The sequence below is a fragment of the Megalobrama amblycephala genome, linkage group LG16 (genome assembly GCF_018812025.1).
Source record: "Megalobrama amblycephala isolate DHTTF-2021 linkage group LG16, ASM1881202v1, whole genome shotgun sequence".
NCBI classification, from domain to species: domain Eukaryota; kingdom Metazoa; phylum Chordata; class Actinopteri; order Cypriniformes; family Xenocyprididae; genus Megalobrama; species Megalobrama amblycephala.
The window spans coordinates 23,690,821-23,715,570 of NC_063059.1; the positions used below are offsets into that span (position 1 = coordinate 23,690,821).

Consider the following 24,750-nt stretch of genomic DNA (forward strand, 5'->3'; position numbering starts at 1 on the left):
TTATACAGTATAAATGTATGTAGCATGAATTATTATGGGAAATAAATTAATTCAGCCTTGGTGAGCATAGGAGACTTCTTAAAAAAAAAAAAAAAAAAAAAAAAAAAATTTAAATTTTAGTGTCTACTTTTGAACGTTAGTGTGCATACCACTCCTAATCACTGATGTAATTAACATTTTACCGATTTCAAATTTACAGTCTTTCTCTTCCAGAAAAATGAACAAAAATATTGATGACTCATCCTGTACTACACATTTTTGCCCAATCAAATGCTGTCTAGAATTAGAATGATCCTCCCCCTAATACCAGTATCAGTGGCATGCAGTGGTCTTCTGAAATGAGGAGTCAAAGTCCTCAGTTTTTTTTTTAAATAAATCATATGTAAATTTCCCTCAGTTAAACTTAATGTTGTCACATTTGTCCAGTTAAATAAAAATTAAATAAAAAAGAAAAAAAAGAAATGAAAAAGAAACCAAGTATACTTCTATTTGGTATTTTTACATTAACAATGTTATTAATGTTCTAATTATTAAAACCAAGTATAAATCTCATCAGTTTTTTTTAAGCATTTTACATTTATTCCACAATAACTTAAAGCAGTAATAATTTAAACAATATATTTTCTTTGTAAACTGATTTTCAGCTGTTCTTTTTAATAGTCAACTTATTTTCAGATCATGAGTCATCAAGCTAGGTGAACACTGGTCACAGACACTCATGTTTTCAGGCCATTTCAAGTTTGATTTTGATGTGATAATGTTGTGATATCCAAGTGGGTGGGTTGTTTACTTTTAAGTTATTAGTCTTCCCATTAACACTATCATTTTGTTCATTCAGACTGATTCGCAAACGCAGAACACGCACGATAACGAGAGGCTGGATTTGCCACATGAACCAGTCATAACCAATAGCGCGATGGAGGCATTGTCCCCTTTCATGTGACTTTCCCCCATTCATTCTCAATTACCCCCCACCAAACCCACCGCACACTTTAGGAGGTCTGTTAAAACTGAATGGGCTAAATTTACCCGCTGGTGTCGCTGTTGGACACTGTTATTTTAGAAAAAAAATGGTAATTTATACACTTTTTAATGTCACATTTTGTAATATTTGCGATGTTTTATTTTTGCAATATGGATTATTTTCTCATTCAACATTTTGAGGCACTGCCTCCCTTACCTCCTTGAAGAAAACACTGAATAGAATGTAACAAATCACAGTTAAAAACTGTAATGTAAATAAAGCCTATTGGCTATTTACAAAAAAGAGACAATCTTTTGTGATGCCTCACCTAAACAACCAGTTTCAATAGGAAATATGTGAACACAGGACTTTTGCATTTTGAAGCATTTCCTCACAGTTCACTGCAGTGAGGTGACATCTGTATTTTTATAATGAGTACAGATTTGCATATGAATGTCTCTGATCAGAGTTTAACATTCTTTTATTCAGTATCTGTTAAAGAGGTCCCCACCTCACTGTTGTAGAGCCAGAGGCGCATGTCCTCTTCTTTGATGCGTAACCTCTGGGACAGGTACTCATGAATGTCTTTAATGGTGCCCATCCTGCTGAAACAGCCCGTGTATGCCAGCACTCGCTTCAGAGGGGCGTTCGGAGAAGGAACATTTCCTGTGTTGGGAACAAAGCAGCCTTTAGCATTCTAAGTCACATGCAAAAAAAAAAAAAAAAAAAAAACAAAAAAAAAAAAACATTTACCCATTTTAAAAACAACCTTTATAGCATTTCCACCCTGCTGTGTTGTTATATATTCAAAAATGAACTTTAAAGAAATCATGGAGAATGTAAACGTATTTTAACTTACTATGCAAAATTTGTAAAGTAATACTTTTACAGTTTCATTTTAATGATGAGAAATGTGAAGATCCAATCAATTCCATCAATATACCCTAGCATGCATGCTATTAAATCAACCAATCACAAGGAGCACACAGATCAATATATAACGCATAAACAGCACCAATACCTGATTGACAGATTGAGGATTAGTTGTAAGATAGCAGCAAGAAAGGGCAAAGATCATTTTCAAAGGGAACATTCATCAATTCATTAGTCTGGGTGATTTTGGAAAAAAAAAAAACCAAGCCAAATGTTTTTAATTAGTCCAGTCTTGTGAAAAAATAAAATAAAAATGCATATAAGATTCATACGGCAATTACTGATTTCATAGGAGACACAATTATTTGAGACAAAAAATAATTTAAAAATTGGTATGATTGCAAAGCAAACCATTACAGGAAATCAGCCAGAGAGCGCTCATCTTTACCCACACCAAACAGTCTTCTGAGCCAGACAGCCATGACTGAGTGAAATACAATATTTCTAGTCTCGCAAACTTAAATATCTGGATGTATTTTGTGCATGTATTCAACATGGTTTTATAGCCGTCATGGATTACATTATATTTTTTGTGAGCAAAATGTAGCCATTTAACAAAATATATAAAATATTTAATATAATATAATTTTATATATTTTATTTAAAATGAATATGTTTGCTTCTGTTCTTTATTTTTATTTTCTATTCTAGGCCGAACTCAGAAGATGACTGGGTGTTGGCAACAGGTTTTGGCTCTTTAGTAATCCAGACAGGTCGTTTTGCTGAGACCGAGCTGGGTGCATTTTAGGAGATTAGAGGAACTGGTCAAGGCGGAGGTGGAGGGAGCCTCTCTCTTGCTGCAGGCTTACGTTACCTCGGGGCATATGTGGAGGGAACATTCGCAGGCTGCTCATACCCATATTGACCCAGATGTTAGACTGAGGGCTGCGTGTGGCCGGTTGCTGTCGCAGGAACAGAAGGTAGCGGGGGAAGAGCTCTAGTTCTGGTTGAGCCGTGACTGTAGACATGATGACCTGAAGGAAGAACAAAAGATACAGCATAAACATAAATTGAATGAGAAGTTCACAGGCTAGATTCAGATGAGATTTTAAAGCTCTTTTCGTGGTCATTCAATGTTTTTAATCCCTACTGCATACAAAAAAGTTTGATTTATGCATGAAATGGATATCATTACCAAAATCAAAAACAAATTTTGAAAAATAATATTTGAAGAGGGGTCTTTTTAAGGTACTGATGGATCCGAAATGGTCAATATTCATATTCATGCACTTTTATTGATATTCATTTTTAATCATTTATGGCTTATGATTTATCAGTTTTAATTTTGCTTTCATATATTTATGTACTAATACTTTATATATTAATTCTTATCATATTTTCAAGTATTTACTTGTTATTGTACCCTTATGGTTATTTTATATTTAAGAGTATGCTTGTTATGTTCAATTGTTCTTCAAGTGCTCCAGTGTGACAGGTCACGCTGACACGTTTGTGGTTAGACATTGGACGCCTGCCAAGTACTGCAGAAGTGGTGTTTTTCAGAATTATTGCTCATTTGAATCTGATCAAAATATGTCTGCTGACATTTGCAAAATTCCCTATAGGGGATAAAAACAACTATTTTTGACACTGGACCAGTAGATGACGTAATGGGTGAAATTAACCTTTTCTTTTAGAACAAAAACATCAATTTGAGTGGGATGTAAATTTCCCTATATGCTCATGGTATAAAGCTGACCAAGTCATTGATAATTCAGCTTTTTCCCTCCTTTGCTCTCCTTGACTTCTACTTCTTGTCTCTTATCTGCAAATGTCTTAATTATTGCTCTTTTTGATCTTCATCTATTAGATACAATACTCTGGATTTTACAATACTCTAAATTTTATTATTAACTATTGACTAATACTTTATGATGGTTATTTTACCTTTTGGTTTTATTAAGTATTTTCATTATCGATTAAAGTTTGCGTGTGAGGCTAAATTTAATTGTAATGAATAAATAATTTTTCATCAACTTTATCTACTGCCTGGATCTCAATTTCACAAGTTTTTGCATCAGGTACGCTGCCAAAATCATTAAAAGAATATTTGTAATGACATTTAGTTTAGAATTTTACTGCTGTCAAAAAAAAAAGAAATAAGAAATCTGAACTATATTTTTATGGGGGAAGAATGATATAGTTCAAAAAATGATTTTAAAAGGGCAGATCATCATTCAAATGGTGTGTCATCTAAATTATTTTTAAATCACCTCCAGAATGTCACCAGAAAAATCACCTTTTCACTGTTTATTTGATGACATCTCTTCATTATTAACCATTTTAAATTGCCAGCCAGCTTCTGTGGCTATTTTCATGGCAAGAAAATTTATGATAAAACTATATCAAGGTTATCATCTATTTTTGCTAAAAACTCTAAAACTGCTCAAGCGTATTTAATAAAGTAAAAAGGTTTCTCACAGTGTTAAAACCAGCACAATCTAAAAAAAAAAACATGCTTCAGGAATAAAGGGTTTTGACAGAAAGAACATGTTGGTGGATCTTCTCCTAATATTAAAAACGTGTGTGTTATCCTGGAATGGCCTATTCAGGCCATTAAACAATTTGGTCCCATCGTTAACAATTTTAAGGCCATCTAATATGAATCATGTGCTAGCAAAGTGAAGAAAATGAGTGTGATACCCAGAGCCAACATTGTCCAACAGAGGGTGAGATCAAAATAGCCAAGCATAATCAGTATTCAGAAAACAGGCTTAGTAATATCTGACACAGTTCATGTGACACCTCATGTCACATCATCAAGACCATTGTGTGCCAAAGCAAAAAAGTCAGAGCAACTATCATTCATTGAAGCACAAATTAAATCCCATGGTGGCACCTCTGACAAGACATGGAATACATACCGGTCGGGGGAGGCTGAGGTTGGCCCCATACCAGTGATAGAAGTGCCCTCCATACTGGCTCTGGCACAGTTTCAAAGTCCCGGCTAGCCAACAGCTGTTGGGACTTCTTCAGCCGTCCTCCTTCCATAGTCAGCGTGGGCGCCTGGACAAAACAGAGTCACACACTCAAAGCGAGTTCATATTGACAGCAATTTGCAATGACAAATTGTAGCAAAGAGGTGTATAAATCACAGGTGGTGGAAGCGTCCTTCACCCTGCTCTTCTCTCATTGACTGAGAATGGGAGGTTGGATGAAGGGGCGGACAGGACTAAAAAGGTCCCTTTTTCACTTTACTGCTGCAATGTATTGTGTTGAGTAAAGGCAAGGCAAGGCAATTTGTATAGCACATTTCATACACAATGGTAATTCAAAGTGCTTTACATAAAAAAGAATAATAAAAATAGAACATAAGGAATAGAAATAACAGTAAAAACAGAGAATTTTGCTATCTGGATGGAAGAGCTAGGAAGTCTTAGGGAGTTTGTTGTTGTTGTTGTTGTTGTTGTAAAGAGTCTAATAATATGGGACCGTTATATTACTACATAACAGCAATTGCGTTTGTGACAAGACATTACTGAAGCAAGCAGTTTCATACAAAATGCTTTTAGCTTCACATAAAGGCATTCATTTTCTAGAACACAAATGTTACAGACCATTTATCACAGGATTAATTTGTTCTAGGTGATTTTAATTTCAAAAATGGCACTTTAAATGTAGTTTTGAGCTCTCCAAAGCTATAATTAGATGGAATAAAAGAAAACAACCTGAAGGTGTTATTTCCCCAGCAGGTTGATTAAATGCACTTTGGCAGTCATTTTGATGGACAAAAGGATTATCCAGTGGCTTTCTGGTTTCAGTGGATGTTCTGAGCACACGTACACTCACCTTCATGGGCTCGGTGGTCACCAGAGGCTGGTTGTCTATGGCACCAGGCCTTTGCGCGGCCATGCTGTTGGGCAAATGGCCATTGGCGCTGGAGAAACACTGGTTGTTGTTGTCAGAGACGTTTTGCTGCCGAGCAAAGCAGACGTCTGTGGCAGAAGAACTGATGTGTGGGGTCAGGCCTGAGGAAGTGAAAATACATGCTGTTAAGGGAGGCTGAACACCTCTTTTCAGCCTTTATGCCTTTTTATTGGCCAGTCATCATTTATCAAAGGGTTAGTTCACCCAAAAATGATCCCATTATTTACTCACACTAAAGCCATCTTAGGTATATATGACTTTCTTCTTTCAGTCAAACACAATTGGAATGGTATCAAAAAATATCCTGGTTCTTCCAAGCTTAAAGGTGCCCTAGAACTTTTTTTTAAAAGATGTAATATAAGTCTAAGGTGTCCCCTGAATGTGTCTGTGAAGTTTCAGCTCAAAATACCCCATAGATTTTTTTTTAATTCATTTTTTTAACTGCCTATTTTGGGGCATCATTATAAATGAGCCGATTCAGGGCTGCTGGCCCTTTAATTGCTCGTGCTCTCCGCCCACGGAGCTCGCGCTTGCCTTGAACAGTGCATAAACAAAGTTCACAACAGCTAATATAACCCTCAAAATGGATCTTTACAAAGTGTTCGTCATGCAGCATTGTCTAATCGCGTAAGTACAGTGTTTATTTGAATGTTTACATTTGGTTATGAATGAGTTTGAGGCTAGTGCTCCGTGGCTAACGGCTAACATTACTACACTGTTGGAAGAGAATTTATAGAGAATGAAGTTGTGTTTATGCATTATACAGACTGCAAGTAGCCTGACGTGGTCATACTCAATTCTAGTTCGAATATGAGTCTGATACTGCTCCATTGGGCTTTGATTATGGGGGCGTATTTCAACCGATCCAGGAAAGACCTCAATTGGATAGACCTACAACCAATCAGAGCTACAGAGTAAGTGACGTATGTTGAGCGATGCATAGTTGTCAACAGAACTCTTCTTAGCGGCCATCGGGGCCAGCTGATAAATCAAACTTTTGCCGAATCCCGTAGGAAGGACGGCAAAGACATCTTTCCCATCGACAAATGCCTTGATCGCGGTCCTCTGTTCCTTTTTTAAAATTAATGCGCTGTCTATATCTTCTATAACAGACGCGATGGCGGAATGTACACATCTCAGTTCTTCAACAGCCATCATTGTTGTAAACTAATTGACCTTTCGCAAAGACCCGCCCCCCTTAGTCACTGTTGCTTTGTCCGACAAGCCGTGGCGCTTTCACGCCACACAGAGTGGAAAATACATCGCGGAGCAAAGAGGAAACTGACAACACATCGACAGACGAGACAGAGCAGGTTACTTATGATATTAAACAAAGTCCCAGCTTTCAAACTGTGTAGTTATTAAAAAAATTCAAACAATAAAAACCGTTTTGTGGCTCTTTAATGGGTTGTGACCATGATCGTGGCAGATTGCTGTAGCGCCTCAGCTCAAGAGGCTTGTGAACCGATCATCTCTTCCTACTAGTCCATTTATAGCATCAAATAAACATGAATGAACATGAGAATGAATGTTGTTTCAAACGCGGAAAGACGTCAATATGCACAATTTTTCAAGTTTAACTCCACCGATGTTAATCTTCTAACTCCTGACTGCTTTGTCGGACAAAATGTTGGATGCGGCGTTCTGATTGGTTAGATCGCTTGTCAATCAAACTCCCCAAGCGCTCTTTGATGATGTGGCTGATTACGTTTCTGGTGATAATCTGTCAATCATCGCCCTGACAATGTGATTGGTCCGAACAGTTTCTGTTCGGGCATAATTACTCCTCTACGGATCGAGTCCAGACCGAACTCCCTGACCTCAAAATGTTGTGGGCGGGGCTAAGTTCGGCTGGCATCCAGGCTAGACTGCAAGTGTTTAAAAATGAAAATAGCGATGGCTCTTGTCTCCGTGAATACAGTAAGAAACGATGGTAACTTTAACCACATTTAACAGAACATTAGCAACATGCTAATGAAACATTTAGAAAGACAATTCACAAATATCACTAAAAATATCATGTTATCATGAATCATGTCAGTTATTATTGCTCCATCTGCCATTTTTCGCTGTTGTTATTGCTTACTTACCTAGTCTGTTGATTCGGCTGTGCACAGATCCAGACGTTACTGGCTGCCCTTGTCTAATGCCTTTCATAATGTTGGGAACATGGGCTGGCATATGCAAATATTGGGGGCATACATATTAATGATCCCGACTGTTACGTAACAGTCGGTGTTATGTTGAGATTTGCCTGTTCTTCGGAGGTCTTTTAAACAAATGAGATTTATATAAGAAGGAGGAAACAATGGAGTTTGAGACTCACTGTATGTCTTTTCCATGTACTGAACTCTTGTTATTTAACTATGCCAAGGTAAATTCAATTTTTGAATCAAGGGCACCTTTAATAATCGGAGTGAGTATTAACTGAGATTTTGAAGCCCCAAAAAGCACATCCATCATAAAAGTAATCCATATGGCTCCAGGGGTTAATAAAGGCCTTCTGAAGCAAAGGGATGCATTTTGTAAGAAAAATATCCATATTTATAACTTTATAACTGGGAATCACTGGCTTCCATATGCAAGTTGATTCCGGTGGAAGAGTAGGAACTTTGACCCAACGCATGATTTATTGACAAAAGTGGAATGCGGTGGATAGAGCAAAACAAAACAACGTCACAAATTAGAAGTGTAAAACGAGAATTTTTTAAAGCTTGAGCTTGAGTTTGTTGCCCAGCCCTATTTGTTTGAACCGTGAGAGACGTCTACTCTCACTTAAGCTTACGCTACTAGTACTACATCCTCTGTCATACACCGGAACTCGTCTCTCTCGTGAATGCATGGATGTACGTTAATATTTAATCTTACTAATCTTACTTAAATATTTTTCTTACTAAAATGCATTGCTTCGCTTCAGAAGGCCTTTATTACCCCCCTGGATTCATATGGATTACTTTTATGATGGATGGTTGCACTTTTTTTTTCAGTTACTATGCACTGTCATTATAAAGCTTTGAAGAGCCAGGATATTTTTTTAATATAAATCAGATTGGGTTTGGCTGAAAGAAGAAAGTCATATACACCTAGGAAGGCTTGAGGATGAGTAAATTATGGGATTTTTTTTTTTTTTTTTTTTTTGAGTGAACTAACCCTTTAAGACAATTTTATTTGTTTGAAGCACCAAGGCTTCAAGGTGTCAGAGCATACACTATCGATGTTTTTGAAAGAAGTCTCTCATGCTCACAAAGGCTGCATTTATTTGATCAATAATACAGTGAAAACAATAATATTGTGAAATATTATTACAATTTAAAGTAACTGTTTTTCATTTGAGTATGTATTAAAATGTAAGTTCTCACATGGGTTGCCAGATTGAGGACACGTAATAGGAACGAGCGCAATTGACAAGGAAAGGTGACGAGCCTTACTCTGTCAGTTGATTTAACCACCTTTTAATATGCCTCTGATCATAAAGCTTCTGACACAGAACACACATTTCAAAGTAGAATAACTGGCTGTAGCATTGTTTTTCAGAGAAAAACATGTTAACTTATCACGTTTCCTAAATATCTGCAAACATATTATGGTATTTTTATGCTTTAGTTTAGTCAAAAAAAAAAAGACATGCGCCACAAATATTTTTGTGGAAACTTGTGAAACAGTTTTTTTGTTTTTTTTTAGGATTATTTGATTAATAGGAAAATTCAAAAGAACAATATTTATTTAAAATAGAAGTATTTTGCAAAAATGTAAATGTCTGTCACTTTTGATCAATTTAATGCATCCCTACTAAATAAAAGTATTATTTGAATTATCTCAAACTTTTGAACAGTAATGTATGTGATAACTTCTAGGCTACAGCTTAAATCATATTCTTAACTACGACTGAGCGTGTACTTACTATTACCGGTGCTCTCTGAGGCCTCCGATGAGCTGGAGATGTTGTCAGGGAATTTCTCCTCCGGGGAACTGGGAGAACGTACAACTATTCCAATTCTGTTCAGGACAGGCTCTATAGGTGCCGTAGACTGAGAACTTCTCATCCCACTACCCTGCATTGATGGCTGCTCTACGACAATCGACTTATTATCCTGCATAACACAATAGATCGTATATCAAAAAAAAACATGTATGCTCCATATTGTCAGTATTATCAAAAGAAAACTGGCCAATGCAAAACTAAAACATCACTCTAATTTTTGTCCAGTTGATGTCTGAGAGAAACAAGGTCCAGCCTGATATGTGTAGCATAAATGGGTCAGATCAGTATACTCTTTTCCCTGTTGTCCAATTATAATTACTGGTCATGGTCAATTTAGTTTGTTGTACTCAATATGTTTTGATGGTACAAAAACAGTACAATGAACTTATTTCAAAACAAAGGAAAGGTAAAAAGAAATTGATTTATCATGACATGATCCCTTTTCATTGTTAAGTAGAGGCTGCATAGACATATACTGCATACTCACATATCTGACATAGTCTTTCCACTGCTGCCACCACTGCATGGAGATCAGAAACCAGTTCTGACTGGGTTGTAGCCCATGCCTGCTCTCCCGCTCCAGCCAACCCCTGTGCCATCACACAAAATCATTATGGATGACAGTCAGTCAAAGGACTATTATATTTATACACAAGCACCAAAATAAACCAACAAAGTATTCCTTCTGTCGTGAGATATTAATAATTAACTTGAGCAGTATAGCCAAATAATGAGACACACTGATGTATTTACAGTATTTATAGTGACTTTTTGAGCATAGTCAGCCCCGCTAAAAAATCTAATAGGAAATGAAATTGTGTTCTCGATCTCTGTCTGGTCTAAAACAATGTTAGAGACAAAGTTTAATCATGAGGATCATGGTGGAGTGAAATATAATACAGCCCTCATAAGGCTTGTTTTAAAACACTGAGAAAGTGCACAGTAGAGACGCTTTTGAAAGGAAACTGAGTTACAGCAGTAATAGGGTAAGTGAAGAAATGCTGTGTCCTACTCTCACCTAATGATCTGGCCTTCCTCTTCAGGGGTGGCAGGACGCAGGCCCAGGACAATATGACACACCTGATGACGAACGGATTAACAAGCCATTTGAGGCCAGATTCAAGACAACAACGTACATAATTTACCGGATTCACTTCAGATTATTGAAGCCTTAAGGCACTATTTTGTATGTTTGTTACTTTGTCAAAAAATACTGTAGGTAGAATCTTACCTGAAACAGCAAGTTGAGGAACTCATTGGCGAGGGCACTTTTCACACTCCATATCTGATAGTCCTCCAGGGTTAAGTGCCCTTGCTGTAAGTAAAACACAAGACAAAGATTAGAATGTCCTTAAATATTGGATCAAAGAAAAACCTGAAAAAACTCTGAGGGGAAAAAAAGTAATGTTTATTTAATTGAGATATTGAAAAATACATGTGATTTACACACCAATGATTTATTTCATTTGGTAATATTTATTTTAAAATTTAACATTTTAATTAAAAGGGAAATTGTTAGCATAATTAGTTTTTGCTGTGGCATCAAAATTGGTATCGGCAATGATGAAATTCAATTGGAATTGATATCAACTGATGAAATTTTCTTTGGCATGACAATTCTATATGCAAAAAAAAAAATGAAAATGAAAGTCTAATTACTTTTGTTGTGTCATGCATTTTCAGTATGTCCTCTACAATGTCTGACACGCTGGAATCAAACTCCTGAAACATAAGAAGCATAAATCAGGAAGTGTCATCATGAAATCTATAACGGACACGAAAGGGCTCTATTAGATGTAAGAAACACAATGACAGCTCAGGATGCATAAATCAATGAGTATTGATTTGAGTTTCTTTTAAATGTATTATCCCACATTAGTGCATCCCTGCATGTTTGCATCTCATTTGCAAGAATCACCTCATAGGCATGTATACAAACATATATAATACCAGTGCTTCCCACAAGTTTGAAATATACTTGCGGTGGTAGCCGGGCGAAAAATCCTCCTATTACCCACGGCACAAAAATGGTCTACTACATGTGACAAACAAATAATGTGTGATTTTTAACAGTATTTTTATTTATTGAAATTAAGTTTAATTACATAGCATACTATTACATTTAATTACATACTAATATTATGCATTATTATGCATTGTAAATTATGCAAAATTGCAGCATTTAAATGGTTCACCTTTTCCAATGTTCTCCTTGCTGTCATATAGTGTCTCTCTCAGTGAATAAGACACAGATTTTACTAGTAAAATTTATAAAATGAATAATATATGTGTCAAATAATGTTCTTAGTCTTTTCTTCCTGTGGGGGAGACTACAATAATTTACTATGAATTAAATGGAAATCAAATTAAATACAATTTATTGTGTAACCAAAATACCAATAATGCCCAAAAGAAAAAGAAAAAAACTTTTAATTACTTTTGACTTTTGACTACTTGACTTTTAATTATAAACAACCCCGAAATACACTGGGACTCTTATTTTGAAAAATCTGTACTATTGCAGGCTGATCCTTCAGATTCTTACAACCGTATAAAACATTTTATATAAAGGCCATGAAGTAGACATTGTAGTAATTCATCAACTTGAGTTCATTAGCAATCGCTTGGCATAATTCTGCGCTTTTCACTGATTGAGAATCACTTTGAAGCAGTCTGAACATAGAGTCTGAAGCGCTGTTGCGCGAGCATGTAGAATGCGCAACAGCGCCGCCTTGTGACTTTGCAAAATGTAGCACCCGTGGGAATGCTAGTGGGAGTAAACAGTTCTGACGCACACATAACAAGCAGGTACGAAACGACTAGCTATTCGATCGCGGATGGTTTCTTTATCTTGCACGGATATAAAAGTATAAGAGGATAAAAATAATAAAAGCAAAAATGTGTCTCCAAATATACTTGGGCGGCTGTTATTATACGTGGGCGGCCCGCCCAAGTAAAGTCTATGTGTGGGAAGCACTGAATACTAAGGAAGTAATTTGTTTAGCAACAAAAGGTTAACTAAATAGCTAAACCGTATCATGTTCTTATTGCTTTTCTATGGACTTTAGTTTCATTAGACAATCAGCTGCTCTGTACTTACGGGGAGGGTATCTGTACGGTTATCCTTCCACACTTCCAGCAGCGCCACCACCATCTCGTGGATCTCATCCCTGGACAGAATTCCATCCCGATCTATGTCGAACACTTTAAAACAAACTGATGTAGACAAGGAAGAAGAGATTTAAATGGGGAACTTTTAAACATTCATCAAAAATAAACTATAATACTTGAAATAAAAATTTTTTTTTTATTATAACTTGAGCAAAAATAGTGGAAATATTATTGTATTACATAACTGTGTGTATTTAGAATACATAATATGCTAGCTAAAATATTTTATTCCAAAAATGTTTGAAGAATCACCACAACACAATCCTGCATCTGCCGTGGAATGAGATAAACAACTAAGAGAGGATGATAGGAAGAGAAATGCTTACACTTCTGCCTCTCCGCTACAGGGCCCCGACAGCAAGCTGAGAGCCCGCACGATATCTCCTTAAAGTCAATATGATTGTCCCGATTCTCATCAAAAGCATGAAACAAGCCTGGAAAATGGGAAAAAATGTCAGTGTTTAGATTAGCCAGCAAGAGTAATTGGATTCTTTGGAGATCTTCTATCACAAATGATCCAATAAATTTCAAAAGCAAAGACCTACTAAAATAAGATGAACCGTGACTTTCGTGGGTGCTGCAAATGTTTTCAAAGCACATGGCTTGCAGGTGGATGTATGTGTGAGTGTTTGTGTGTCACGATCCATTTGGGAAGCTTTTAAAATTGCTGTAATGAATTCTGTCTTGCCTTCACTTAGCGATGCGTGAATAGGGGGCGAGACCAGAGGGACAAAGGTTTCCAAATCAAAGCGGCCTGTCCTTGATTGGGCTTTCAGCAACCAGTAGCGCTTTTCCAAGTCGATAATGTCCGATTCTTCTACTGCAAGAAAGAAAACACAAGAAATCAGATTCTCTGTGAAATAATCTCTTTTAATGTTCAGTGCCAAGCATCAGTTGGGCATGTGTGGCCGAAGTATACTTTGGGTTTAACATTGGGTTTAACAAGTTTAACTCCTTGACTACAATAAATATGGGGGGCATCTGCACCCCCATGCCCCCCCCACTCCAATGTAGGCCATGACTATAATATTATAAACATATTCCAAAATAACACCACCACAAAAGTAGATATTTTTGTGAATAACACCACATGTAAATGTGTTCCTCATATAAAGCTATCATATAGTTTCAAAAGACTTGTATATTGATATATCACACTAGTCTCTTATCATATAGACTATAGTTTTATGGCACTATTTTGTCCCTTTGTGAGCTTGAGCTTGTTATGTGGCAAGAACTGTGTTGATATTCACTACTTTTAGAGCATACAAGTTTGTAATGATATGAGGGTGAATAAATACTTTCAACCTTAAATAAATAATTTCATTTTTGGGTGAATTATTCTTTAAATAGATAGGTGGATGGATCATTTCCATAATACATTAGCTATTGCAGACTGTAAATGGGCTCTCATTATGATTCTAACATTTACGACAAGTGATTACATAACTAGGTGAAAGCATGACTCAAGCTATCTCCTCCATAACGCCATATATAGTCCAGGCTTTTAGTATGTTAAGAGGACCTAGGTCAACTCCTCTTGCTTTGCAATAATCTCTAGCTTAGGCTAATAGGATTGGTTTTGCCCCTCCTACACTGACCATCACACATAAGGCAAGTGTCAAAACACAGGAACACAAATCTGATCTTTTGTTTAGCCTGACGTTCATTTCAGACTACTCCCCTCTCCATTATTCAAAACACAATACATCTCACAGAATGCACTCCATAAATAAATAATTAAGCAAACCGATCCATACAAAAGTATGTCCTAGGGGTTTCTCGGGACAGGTATAAAAGGCATCTTAATGAACAGGCTCTGGATTGCAATGAAACTCCTCCGTTATCTCAGACTGCGCAAGCACAGCTAAACCTCTGTGGTTTTATGGACAATTGGGAGTCTGAATGGATTGGGTCAATAGTCATTATTTCCCATAGTGCTCTGGGAGAGCAGGTCTACTGTCTGAGGGCCGAAGACTGAAAGATTGTAGCAACCAGAAACACAGAAAACAGTCTGGGGATCTATAGGGGTGCAAACCCACCCACCACGAACCATGATCAATGACTCAGTGTCATTTCAGAGGTGGTTAGGAGAGGAAATCTATCTTGACACAAGTTCTAAAACACACTTCACATCCGAGATGCATTTAGCACACAGCCAAACAACATTTAACAAATTTCCCTCTGGAATGAAGCTTCATTACAGTGCACCACTTAAGGCAGTGATGAAGAATTATCAACATTATTATTATCTAGAACAATAATTAGTTTAGAATAGCTTTAAGAAACTGAATAACTGCATGAGTGTTATTCATTGTTTGTGCATTGGACAGTGACTACTAATCTATAACACTTATTATGCACCGTACGGATCAGCAAACAGCCATCGTTTATCCTGAATGTTTACAGCACATCTTAAAATGAGGCACCATGTGCAGTTCATTTAACATTTGCTGTGGCCTATGATATCCTCTTGTCCAGCAATGCATTATAGCAGGAAGACAGGCGTTGTTTCTTAGGCTAGCACGATGTGTTAGCCCTCTCAAGCTGTCAAAACCCATTTCACCTATTACTTACGCTACGTTTCCATTACTTTTCCTGCTGTCCTGTAACAAGGCACAGAGTGCATTCAGTCCATGACAAAGCAATTACATATTTGGACTGAGACAAAATGTTACACTTTTGTATTCAATATCAAAAACATTAGCCATCTCGCTTGCGGATGGATTCTATCTATTGGCAGTTCAAATTAAATATTTGAAAAGTGTGTGTTATTTAAATGCCAGTTGGAATATGAGATTTCATACTATATTTCATTCAGCAATAATATTTAAAAATGAATTTAACAATAGTAATAAATAAATAAATAAATAAATAAATAAATAAATAAATAAATAAATAAATAAATAAAAAATAAATAATTATACTAAATATAAATATATATTACCATTGAAATGTTTGGGATCAGTAAGATTTTTAATGTTTTTAAAAGAAGTTTGTCTGCTCACTAAGGCTGCATTTATTTAATTAAAAATACAGTAAAAACAGTAATATTGTGAAATATTATTACAATTTAAAATAACTGTTTTCTATCTGAAAATATTTTAAAATGTAATTTATTCTTGTGTTAGCAAAGCTGAATTTTCAGCATCATTACTCCAGTCTTCAGTGTCACATGATCCTTCAGAAATCATTATAATATGATGATTTGCTGCTCAAGAAACATTTCTTATTATTATCAATGTTGAAAACAGTTGTGTACTTTTTTTTTCAGGATTCCTTGATGAATAGAAAGTTCAAAAGAACAGCGTTTATTTGAAATATCATCTTTTGTAACATTATAAATGTCTTGATTGATTTTTGCATCCCTCACTTTTGATTGATTTAATGCATCCTTGCTGAATAAAAGTACTCTTTAATTTCTTAAAAAAAATATATATATATAAAAATAAAAATTCTTACTGACCCGAAACTTTTGAACGGTAGTGTATAATGTTACAAAAGCTTTGTGTATCAGATAAATGCTGTTCTTTTGAACTTTCTATTCATCAAGGAATCCTGAAAAAAGAAGTACACAACTGTTTTCAACATTGATAATAATCAGAAACATTTCTTGAGCAGCAAATCAGCATATTAGAATGATTTCTGAAGGATCATGTGACACTGAAGACTGGAGTAAAGATGCTGAAAATTCAGCTTTGCCATCACAGGAATAAATTACATTTTAAAATGTATTAAAATAGAAAACAGATGCTTTAAACCATAATATTTCAAAATATTCCTTTTTAACTCTATTTTTGATCAAATAAAGACAATCTGGGTAATACTTCTTTCACACACAAACCCCCCCCAAAACAACCCCAAATGTTTGAACAATATATATGGTGTGTATTTGACACATTATTTGTCAACACACCTCCAAATGCCAGTACTCACCTAAAGGAGCGACTCTATCAGAGTGGCAACAGAAGAACCATACCATATTCCACTGCACATGTCACGGCACTGGCTGTTAGATATGGCATGAACCATAACAATCTCCACACAAGATGCCTTTACATTGGCAAAATACAGTTACTCTCCATCTCCGTATGCAATCCAACTCCCTTTCTTTCTTGCTGATTACTGTCATCCAGTCATCACTTTCTTCTTTCTGATAGGCCTCTTGCCTGTTCGCACATGGCCTGGTGTGAGGCATATTCTGGAAGGAGCATGAACCCATAAACCCACATGCGCTCAAACAGATCACACAGATCATGACTACTTCACACCGACAGCACACACACAGCCCTCTCACTGAGCTAAGAGGATAATCTGGAGCGGGCCGCAGATTACCGTGCGTTGCCCAGGTAGCTTCTCTGATTGGCTAGAGATAGAGAGTCAAAGCTGTCCTTGATTGACAAAGAAAACTTATTCTAATTTTACTGAGCTATTTGCATAATCACTTGCTTTTGTGTGTGTGTTTTTTCATTTCTATCTTGTATCTGAGAATAAAAAGTATCTTGTCTTGGTGGCAGTGAAAAGAATGAAGCTCAACCTTGTGCATTCATTCTGTAATGGAGAAATATGCTATAGACAGAATCGATCATGGTCTTAACTAATACACAGAAAGGCACATAAATTAACCTTCCAATAATGATGGTATACAGTCAATTGATTAATGACAAAGGCAAACAACTGCTGTGTATGCAGTTTAAAGCAGCCCATAGCAACTGTTTTAAATCACAAACAGAACAGGCATGTCAATATTGGCTTGCTTTTGCCCAGTATTAATGGCTGTGTTCCAAATCCTACTGAGCTGCCTACCTAGGCAGCATCATCAATTCAAACATCTGAACAATTGTTTTTTTTTTTTTTTTTTCAGATTTCAGAATCAGAATTTCTAATTTCCAGTAAAAATACCCAAATAAGATACATTTTCCATGGAAAATGTTTTATTTTGTTTGGTTGCAGTGTGGCAGGACAAAATGCAGTCAGTTTTCCAGGTTTTTGTACACACAGGTACCTCAGTGCCTGGTCAATTTAAAGGGTTAGTTCACCCAAAAATGAAAATGCTGTCATTAATTACTCACCCTCATGTCGTTCCACACCCCTAAGACCTTTGTTCATCTTTGGAACACAAATTAAGATATTTTTGACGAAATCCAAGAGCTCCCTGACTCCTCCATAGACAGCAATTTAATTACCACTTTCAAGGCACAGAAAGGTAGTAAAGACATCGTTTAAATAGTCCATGTGACTACAGTGGTTAAAACTTAATTTTATGAAGCAATGAGAATACTTTTTGTGCACAAGAACAAAACAAAAATAATGACTTTATTCGACAATTTCTTCTCTTCCCTGTCATTATCCTACACTGTTCACGTAGTTAACACAGTGCAGCGCTTCCGGGTTCTATGTCAGAATGCTGACTCGTTATTGGTCGGCGCCTCCTCACACGCATGCGTTGTGCTGTTCACGTGTACAGCGTCGGCCAATATTGAGCCTGGAACCTGGAAGCACTGCACTGTCTACAACGTAAACAGCGCAGGAGAATTTTAGAGGTTAAGGTTGAACCACTGTAGTCACATGGACTATTTTAACAATGCCTTTACTACCTTTCTGTGTCTTGAAAGTGATAATTAAAATGGCTGTCTATGGAGGGGTCATACAATTCTTGGATTTCATCAAAATAATATTAATTTGTGTTCTGAAGATCTCACGGGTGTGGAACAACATGAGGGTGAGAAATTAATGACAGAATTTCATATTTGGATGAACTAACCCTTTAATACAGGGGTGTCCAATCCTGCTCCTGGAGGGCCACTGTCCTGGAGAGTTTAGCTCCAACCCTAATAAAACACACCTGAACCAGCTAATCAAGGTTTTTAGGCATACAGTGGCCCTCCAGGACCGAGTTTGGACACCTCTGCTTTAATGCAACAATAGTATTTTGAGATAATCTTAAAAAAAAGGGTAAAAATAGATAGATAAAAAATACATCTATTGTTGTTAGATTTATTTTAAACAACATCAGAATATTTTTGAAATATTGAAATGTGCCCCCTTTTTTAGATTACTTATTAATTGAGAATTTTTTTAATTATGTTTTTTTTAGGAGCATAGACTGCTTAATGCAGCTCAATTAAATATAATTTTTTGAATTTAGAAATATGTAAAAAATTGAACTTTAAAAGTTTGATATTTAAGTAAAAACATGTAAATTGTAAATATATGAAAATAAATGTAATCATGAAAATCCAACCGCCAGTAGGTGGCAGTAAATCTTAATGTGCGAGTCATTCATTCAGTGTTCAAAACACAGATTCATTCAGGAATCACCATTGCTTGGAGATGCGCAACAGCTCTGGTGTGGCTTTGTTTTAAACTATTTTCACGAAAGAGAGCATAAACAGACAGTATAGTGGCTAAAATGTTAAGTCACTTAATATCAACTTGTTTATTGGACTTCAATACGATCAGTAAGTATCACATTTGCAATCATGCCAATACTCGGAGAAACAAGAGTTTAACGTTAACGTTACTCGTGTGATAGGCTTGCTGCCATCGACAGTGTTACCAGTGTTCAGCCGCAACACCAGTTACATCACTTGCCCACCGTGACCGTGGCACCGTCGTTTGGATTTTTTACAGTAATAAAAATCATTTTCAGTTAGAGAACAGATACTGCAGTTAAAAACTAAACGCGACTGCTCAATTCAGTAAGCCGAAGGAGAGTTGCAGCACAGATCAGCAGCAGGCCCTCATTTCGCCCATATCACCTCACTCTCTTCTGAATGAAAAGACGATGGATGAAGATTTGGTTGCAAAGCGAAATATAAAAGCGAATATTTAAGTGAGTTTGTTTTGTTGTTGTGTTTTTCATTAAGAATAATAATGAACCCACCAATCATGCAGGCAATTGCCGCCTCCGAATTGTTGCTACTTCAAAAGTGAAAGTAAAATGGCAGCAATGGGCATTCATAACTTTGCGCGCATTTTTATTAATTTTTGGAGGCATTTTTGCCCCAAGCCCACGTTAATTTCAGACCTTGCTTATGATAATCCAAAATGTAGCATTTCCAGTTAATTTCCAGTTAATGCGACCGAAATGGTCGCAGTGTAAAGCCCTGATTATTATTATAAATACTAAAATAAATAGCTATCACAGCATGGTCACTTGTGACTAGGGGTCAATTGAGTCATGTAGAACACCCAGAACTGAAAACATTACAGGCTTCCCACATTACGATTTCATGACGGCAAAAGCACTGAGTGACTGAGCAGGTGGGACATCTTCAGCACCTAAATAAATCATTGTCTCCATAAGAAGAGCCAGTGCTCAGATATTGTCACTGTGCAGGCTCGGGTCTCTGAGAGAATGCAGCCATTTCCTTCACTTTGTCAGTCTGGTTTTAATAACTGGGTGGCAGTGACAGCTGCAGCAGGGCAGAGTGTGTGCAAGTGGTGTGTATGTGTGTTTACTGAGTGGGAAGTGTTGCCTGTCACTCGCCATTATCTCACACAGATGCCTTTCTCCCGGTGGAGGGCAGGCCAACTGACTTGCCGATGCCTTCAGTGTGTTGGGGGAGAGGGATGTGGACAAAACGAGACTTGCAACTTGCCTAAACATCTGGAGAACAGACTATCAAAGAGCAGACTAGAGTCAGCTTCAGCAATGTACAAAGTCACTAGTAAATTTAAATGATAACCTAAGACTTTTATATCACTAAAACAGATTTCTGTAAAAGATGCCTCTAAACTGACAAACACTGGCCATTTCTGCAGAAGCATTGAGAGCATATTCGGAGAATACTAATGGAAAACTGAAAGAGTATTCAGGGAGCATGGAAGGCAAAAGTCAGGTACCGAAAGCAAAAATATCATAAAATTCCATAGAAACTCCATAGAGAAATTGGCAAAACGTACAATTTTTTTCAAGACAGACCCATTATGAGCTCAGAGACTGATGGTATGTTCTTCTGCAAAATCCACCAGTCACTGTGATTTTCAACAGTTGCCAAATTCCAAATTAAGAACTAAACTACACGTAATTCTGAAGAAAGATCTTCCGTGATCCACCAATTAGAGAAGTTGCTGTTACCATGGAAACGAGAACAGATGAGTTAATGAATTCAGTCTCTACACTATTAAACAACTTATCTATGTTTATACATTTAATGTTTTGCAATACAAACTGGAGACTGGTGTAATGGCTGCTGGAAATTCAGCTTTGCAATCACAGGAATAAATTACATTTTAAAATAAAATAGAAAATAGTTCATTAAAATTCTAATAATATATCACAATATTACTGTTTTTACTGTATTTTTGATCAAATAAATACATCATTGGTGAGCATAAGAGACTTCCTTCAAAACAATTAAAAATCTTTTGAATGGTAGTGTACATCAATAATTTTATATTGTACAGTAATTTTTACCGACTGTAGTTGCACACCAAAGTCTTCTCTTTTCCAATGATTATTTTTTTTCTCTTCAAATCAATCCTCTGAGATTTTGTTTTAGTTCAAGGCTTAGAACTCTTCTGAAAAATAATTTTAATCACTATGAAGAAAATGAATGTTGAAAATACTTCCGGAACCAGACTGAGAGAATATTCAAAGAGTACAGACATAGGGTGCTTCTCAATTCTTATTTGTGTATCCTCGTTTCCTTTCCTTGCTTCCTTTCCTCGAAATGATATGAAATGATATCCTCTCTCCCTTTAGCATCACTTCATAGCGTCATCAGCTGCGCTCGAGGAATCTACCCATATATGTTGTTAAAGTTTTTATATAAAAAAGCAAGATGCCCCATTGAAATATGTGAGATGTAAAGTTTATTTAAACTGCAAAAGTAAAGCATACACTTAAATTATTGTGACAGATATGAAGGGGGAGTAGAATGTATACGTGCATCAGGTTTCTCGACGAGAAAGACTTCTGCAAAGGATACACCTGTGTATCCTCGCTCATGACTCCTCAGGAAACCTCCTCACCCCTCGTTCCTCGCCTCCTCGTGGTGCAATTAGAGAATTGAGATGTCCTTCAAGGTGGCTGAGTTCGATCGGTTTCTGGGTCATAGGATGGAGGACGGAGGAGCGAGGAAACGAGGAGGGATATTGAGAAGCACCCATAGTTTTGAGAGTGTGTTGTGAGGAAGTATTGTGAGAGAATAGTAACACTTACAGTGTGTGACACCTGCCAGGGTTTGATAGAAGGTGGGTGTGTCGCTGTCGTCGGTCAACGTGACGCACACGCCACCTGACAGCAGCCAGCGGGAGAATGTGAAAGCATCTTTATTCTGCAGGAGCCAGCTCTTAAACTTCTCATAATTCACTTTCTCTCCCTGGACAGAAACAGACAGTAACACTATAAATAATCACCACAGTACAATTCTCTAATGAACCCATGACTAACTTAAAAAGCATTACAAAACAGTGCAGAATTGAGAAGTTGGACTGCATGTTTGTTGCTTCCCCTTGTTCACCAATGGGGAAGTTCTTTTATTATTAATATGAACTGAATTCTGTTGAATGCAGATACATTTGTGTGAGTGAGTTGGGTAAAGAGATAAGAGAAAGTCTTTGAACCGCTGCCAAGGGATAACCAACAAAAGTGCTGCATTGGGTGGCTTTCCCCTAAATCAAGAAGTGATTTTGCAGCAGGATGAACGAAGGCTGAGAAAACAGTGCAACTGAAAAAAGCTAATAAGAGAAATAGGAAGGAATGTATGTCAAAGCCACATTACGTGACCTTGTTGGCTGCAACATTTGCACTGTCAACCTTATAAGCTTATTATTAGAGCAGAGCAATAATACAGAGGAAGCTCTCTCAGTAAACACAAGTTTAAATAGGACAAACGGTTCAGAAGGTACTGTAAATATAGAATTTGGCAATCAATGAAATAAGTGTCACAGATCTGGCAAACATTTAAAGAGGTTTAAATAGGCATGTAATCCATTTATCAGTAAGCAAAATGCTATCCTTTCTACACATTTCTTCATTTAGCCTGCGTTTCCATTGACTTGAAGCCAAAAGACGACATGACTATTGCTATGTTTCAATCCAAGTAGTCTAATTTATGTAATTGAATTTGTGAAATATCAGAATATTGCAAATAAAACTCATCTTACCACATAAAAAACATACACACTTCAAGCACAGTTTTTTGTGTTTGCTTTTGTGGAAATTTTAAATTTATTTTAGGGCTGTTGTGTTAATGTGACATGTTAATTCACTTAATTATTTATAGAAAAAGATTGTGTTAAAATGATTTAACGCACATGCCCTGCCCCAGACCTACATAAGTCATTTCATACAGTAGATTGGTGATGAACATAAAGCAGAGCAACAACTCACTGCGTGTTGAAGCCTATAGAATGCAGTTAGAATGCCCCTAAAATTCAAGATATTAGGACAAAAATGGCCGTATGAGTTTTTGTCTCATATTTATATATCATGATATAGTTAAGCAATATCACACGATTAACGAGCACAATAATAGCACAAGTACAAATATGATATTGATTTTATACAACAGTTCAATAAAAAGGAGTTAAAATTGTTATATTTTAGACACAATATTGTCTGTTTTTGCTCAATTGTGGCAAAGAAAATATTACCTATAAAGCCAGAGAAGAACTGTTGTGCATCTCTGAGCAACAAACAACAGTGTTTTTTTTTCTGAATGAATCCGCATTTTGAGCGAATCATTCGGTTAAAGCCAATGATTCAATGGCCCATTTATAAAGAGAGTCATTTACTTCATTCTTGAATGAATCAGGCATTTAATTAAATGAATAAATTACTCATGACTTACTCATTTAGACTCATACTGCCACCTACTGGCAGTTTTAGTTTCTTATTTAGAGTATCATTTACTTTAACTGTTTTAAAAAACATTTACTCATCCTCATGTCATTTCAAACAGGTATGATTTATTTTCTTTTGTGAAACATAAAAGAAGATACTTTGAAGAATGTTGGTAATCAAACTGTTTTGGTCTATAAATATATCTAAATACCTATTCAGATGCAGCTTCTGGAAAAAAAAAACGAAAAAAAAAAAAAAAAACAAAAAAAACGGCCGTTGTAGCCTAAAGTTTATGTGTAATAAATTCTATATTGAATCATATAAAATATTTCTTTAAAAAGCTCATTTTTGTAATATCTATTTGATGCTTTTCTCATTTAACACAATAATGACTTTAAAATATCTTTTGGGGGTAATTTGTGATTAATTAGATTAATTAATCAGTAATCAATTTTAATTGCTTACCAGCCCTATATAATATAATATAAACTAATAAAATATACATATACACATACAAATTACTTTTTGATGATACTATAAACTTCCTGGTTATGATCGAAAAAAATTCCCGTCTTTATAATAATGTGAAAATTTTTCACATTTTGAATAACTGAATTAGTAATTAAAAAACAATCTCTTCAACACTCATAGTGATTGGTCTGAGAAGTCATTACTGACGAGCAGGTCAGACTGAGGTAAATCACACAGGTGAGTCTTCTTACACTGACCTCAGTGAAGCACTTCCTAAGTGAGGGCGGGACCTCCCCATCCACTGAACGCAGCATGTTCTCCACATCCTCCCGAACCACATAGGCTCCCGAATCACTAGCGAACAAGCTGAAGATGTCTGTGGATGCAGAGGACATCCTGGTTAATACACACACCTTATCATAGTCTAGCAGACAATGTGTCTCGCACCCTCATATCAATCACAGCTGTCAGGGACACAGTGTGGCACACCAGAGTAAACAGTACATCTATGGGGAATATCAGCCTGTGAACTGAAGTGTGTACAGGTTTGACTAAGAAACAGAGCTA

At 36.3% G+C, this 24,750-nt stretch overlaps 1 protein-coding gene across 1 annotated transcript in view; it reads right to left on the minus strand.

The window, feature by feature from the left end:
- Window positions 1-24,750, minus strand: part of usp32 (ubiquitin specific peptidase 32) — a 58,475-nt gene that overhangs the window by 13,397 nt on the left and 20,328 nt on the right. Inside the window, 15 exon segments of the mRNA XM_048161718.1 lie at window positions 1,476-1,630; window positions 2,754-2,871; window positions 4,762-4,800; window positions 4,802-4,903; window positions 5,687-5,865; window positions 9,666-9,855; window positions 10,234-10,336; window positions 10,765-10,826; window positions 10,978-11,061; window positions 11,406-11,468; window positions 12,847-12,962; window positions 13,244-13,351; window positions 13,606-13,737; window positions 22,087-22,246; window positions 24,441-24,559. Of these exon segments, the coding sequence (XP_048017675.1) occupies window positions 1,476-1,630; window positions 2,754-2,871; window positions 4,762-4,800; window positions 4,802-4,903; window positions 5,687-5,865; window positions 9,666-9,855; window positions 10,234-10,336; window positions 10,765-10,826; window positions 10,978-11,061; window positions 11,406-11,468; window positions 12,847-12,962; window positions 13,244-13,351; window positions 13,606-13,737; window positions 22,087-22,246; window positions 24,441-24,559 (1,730 nt within the window).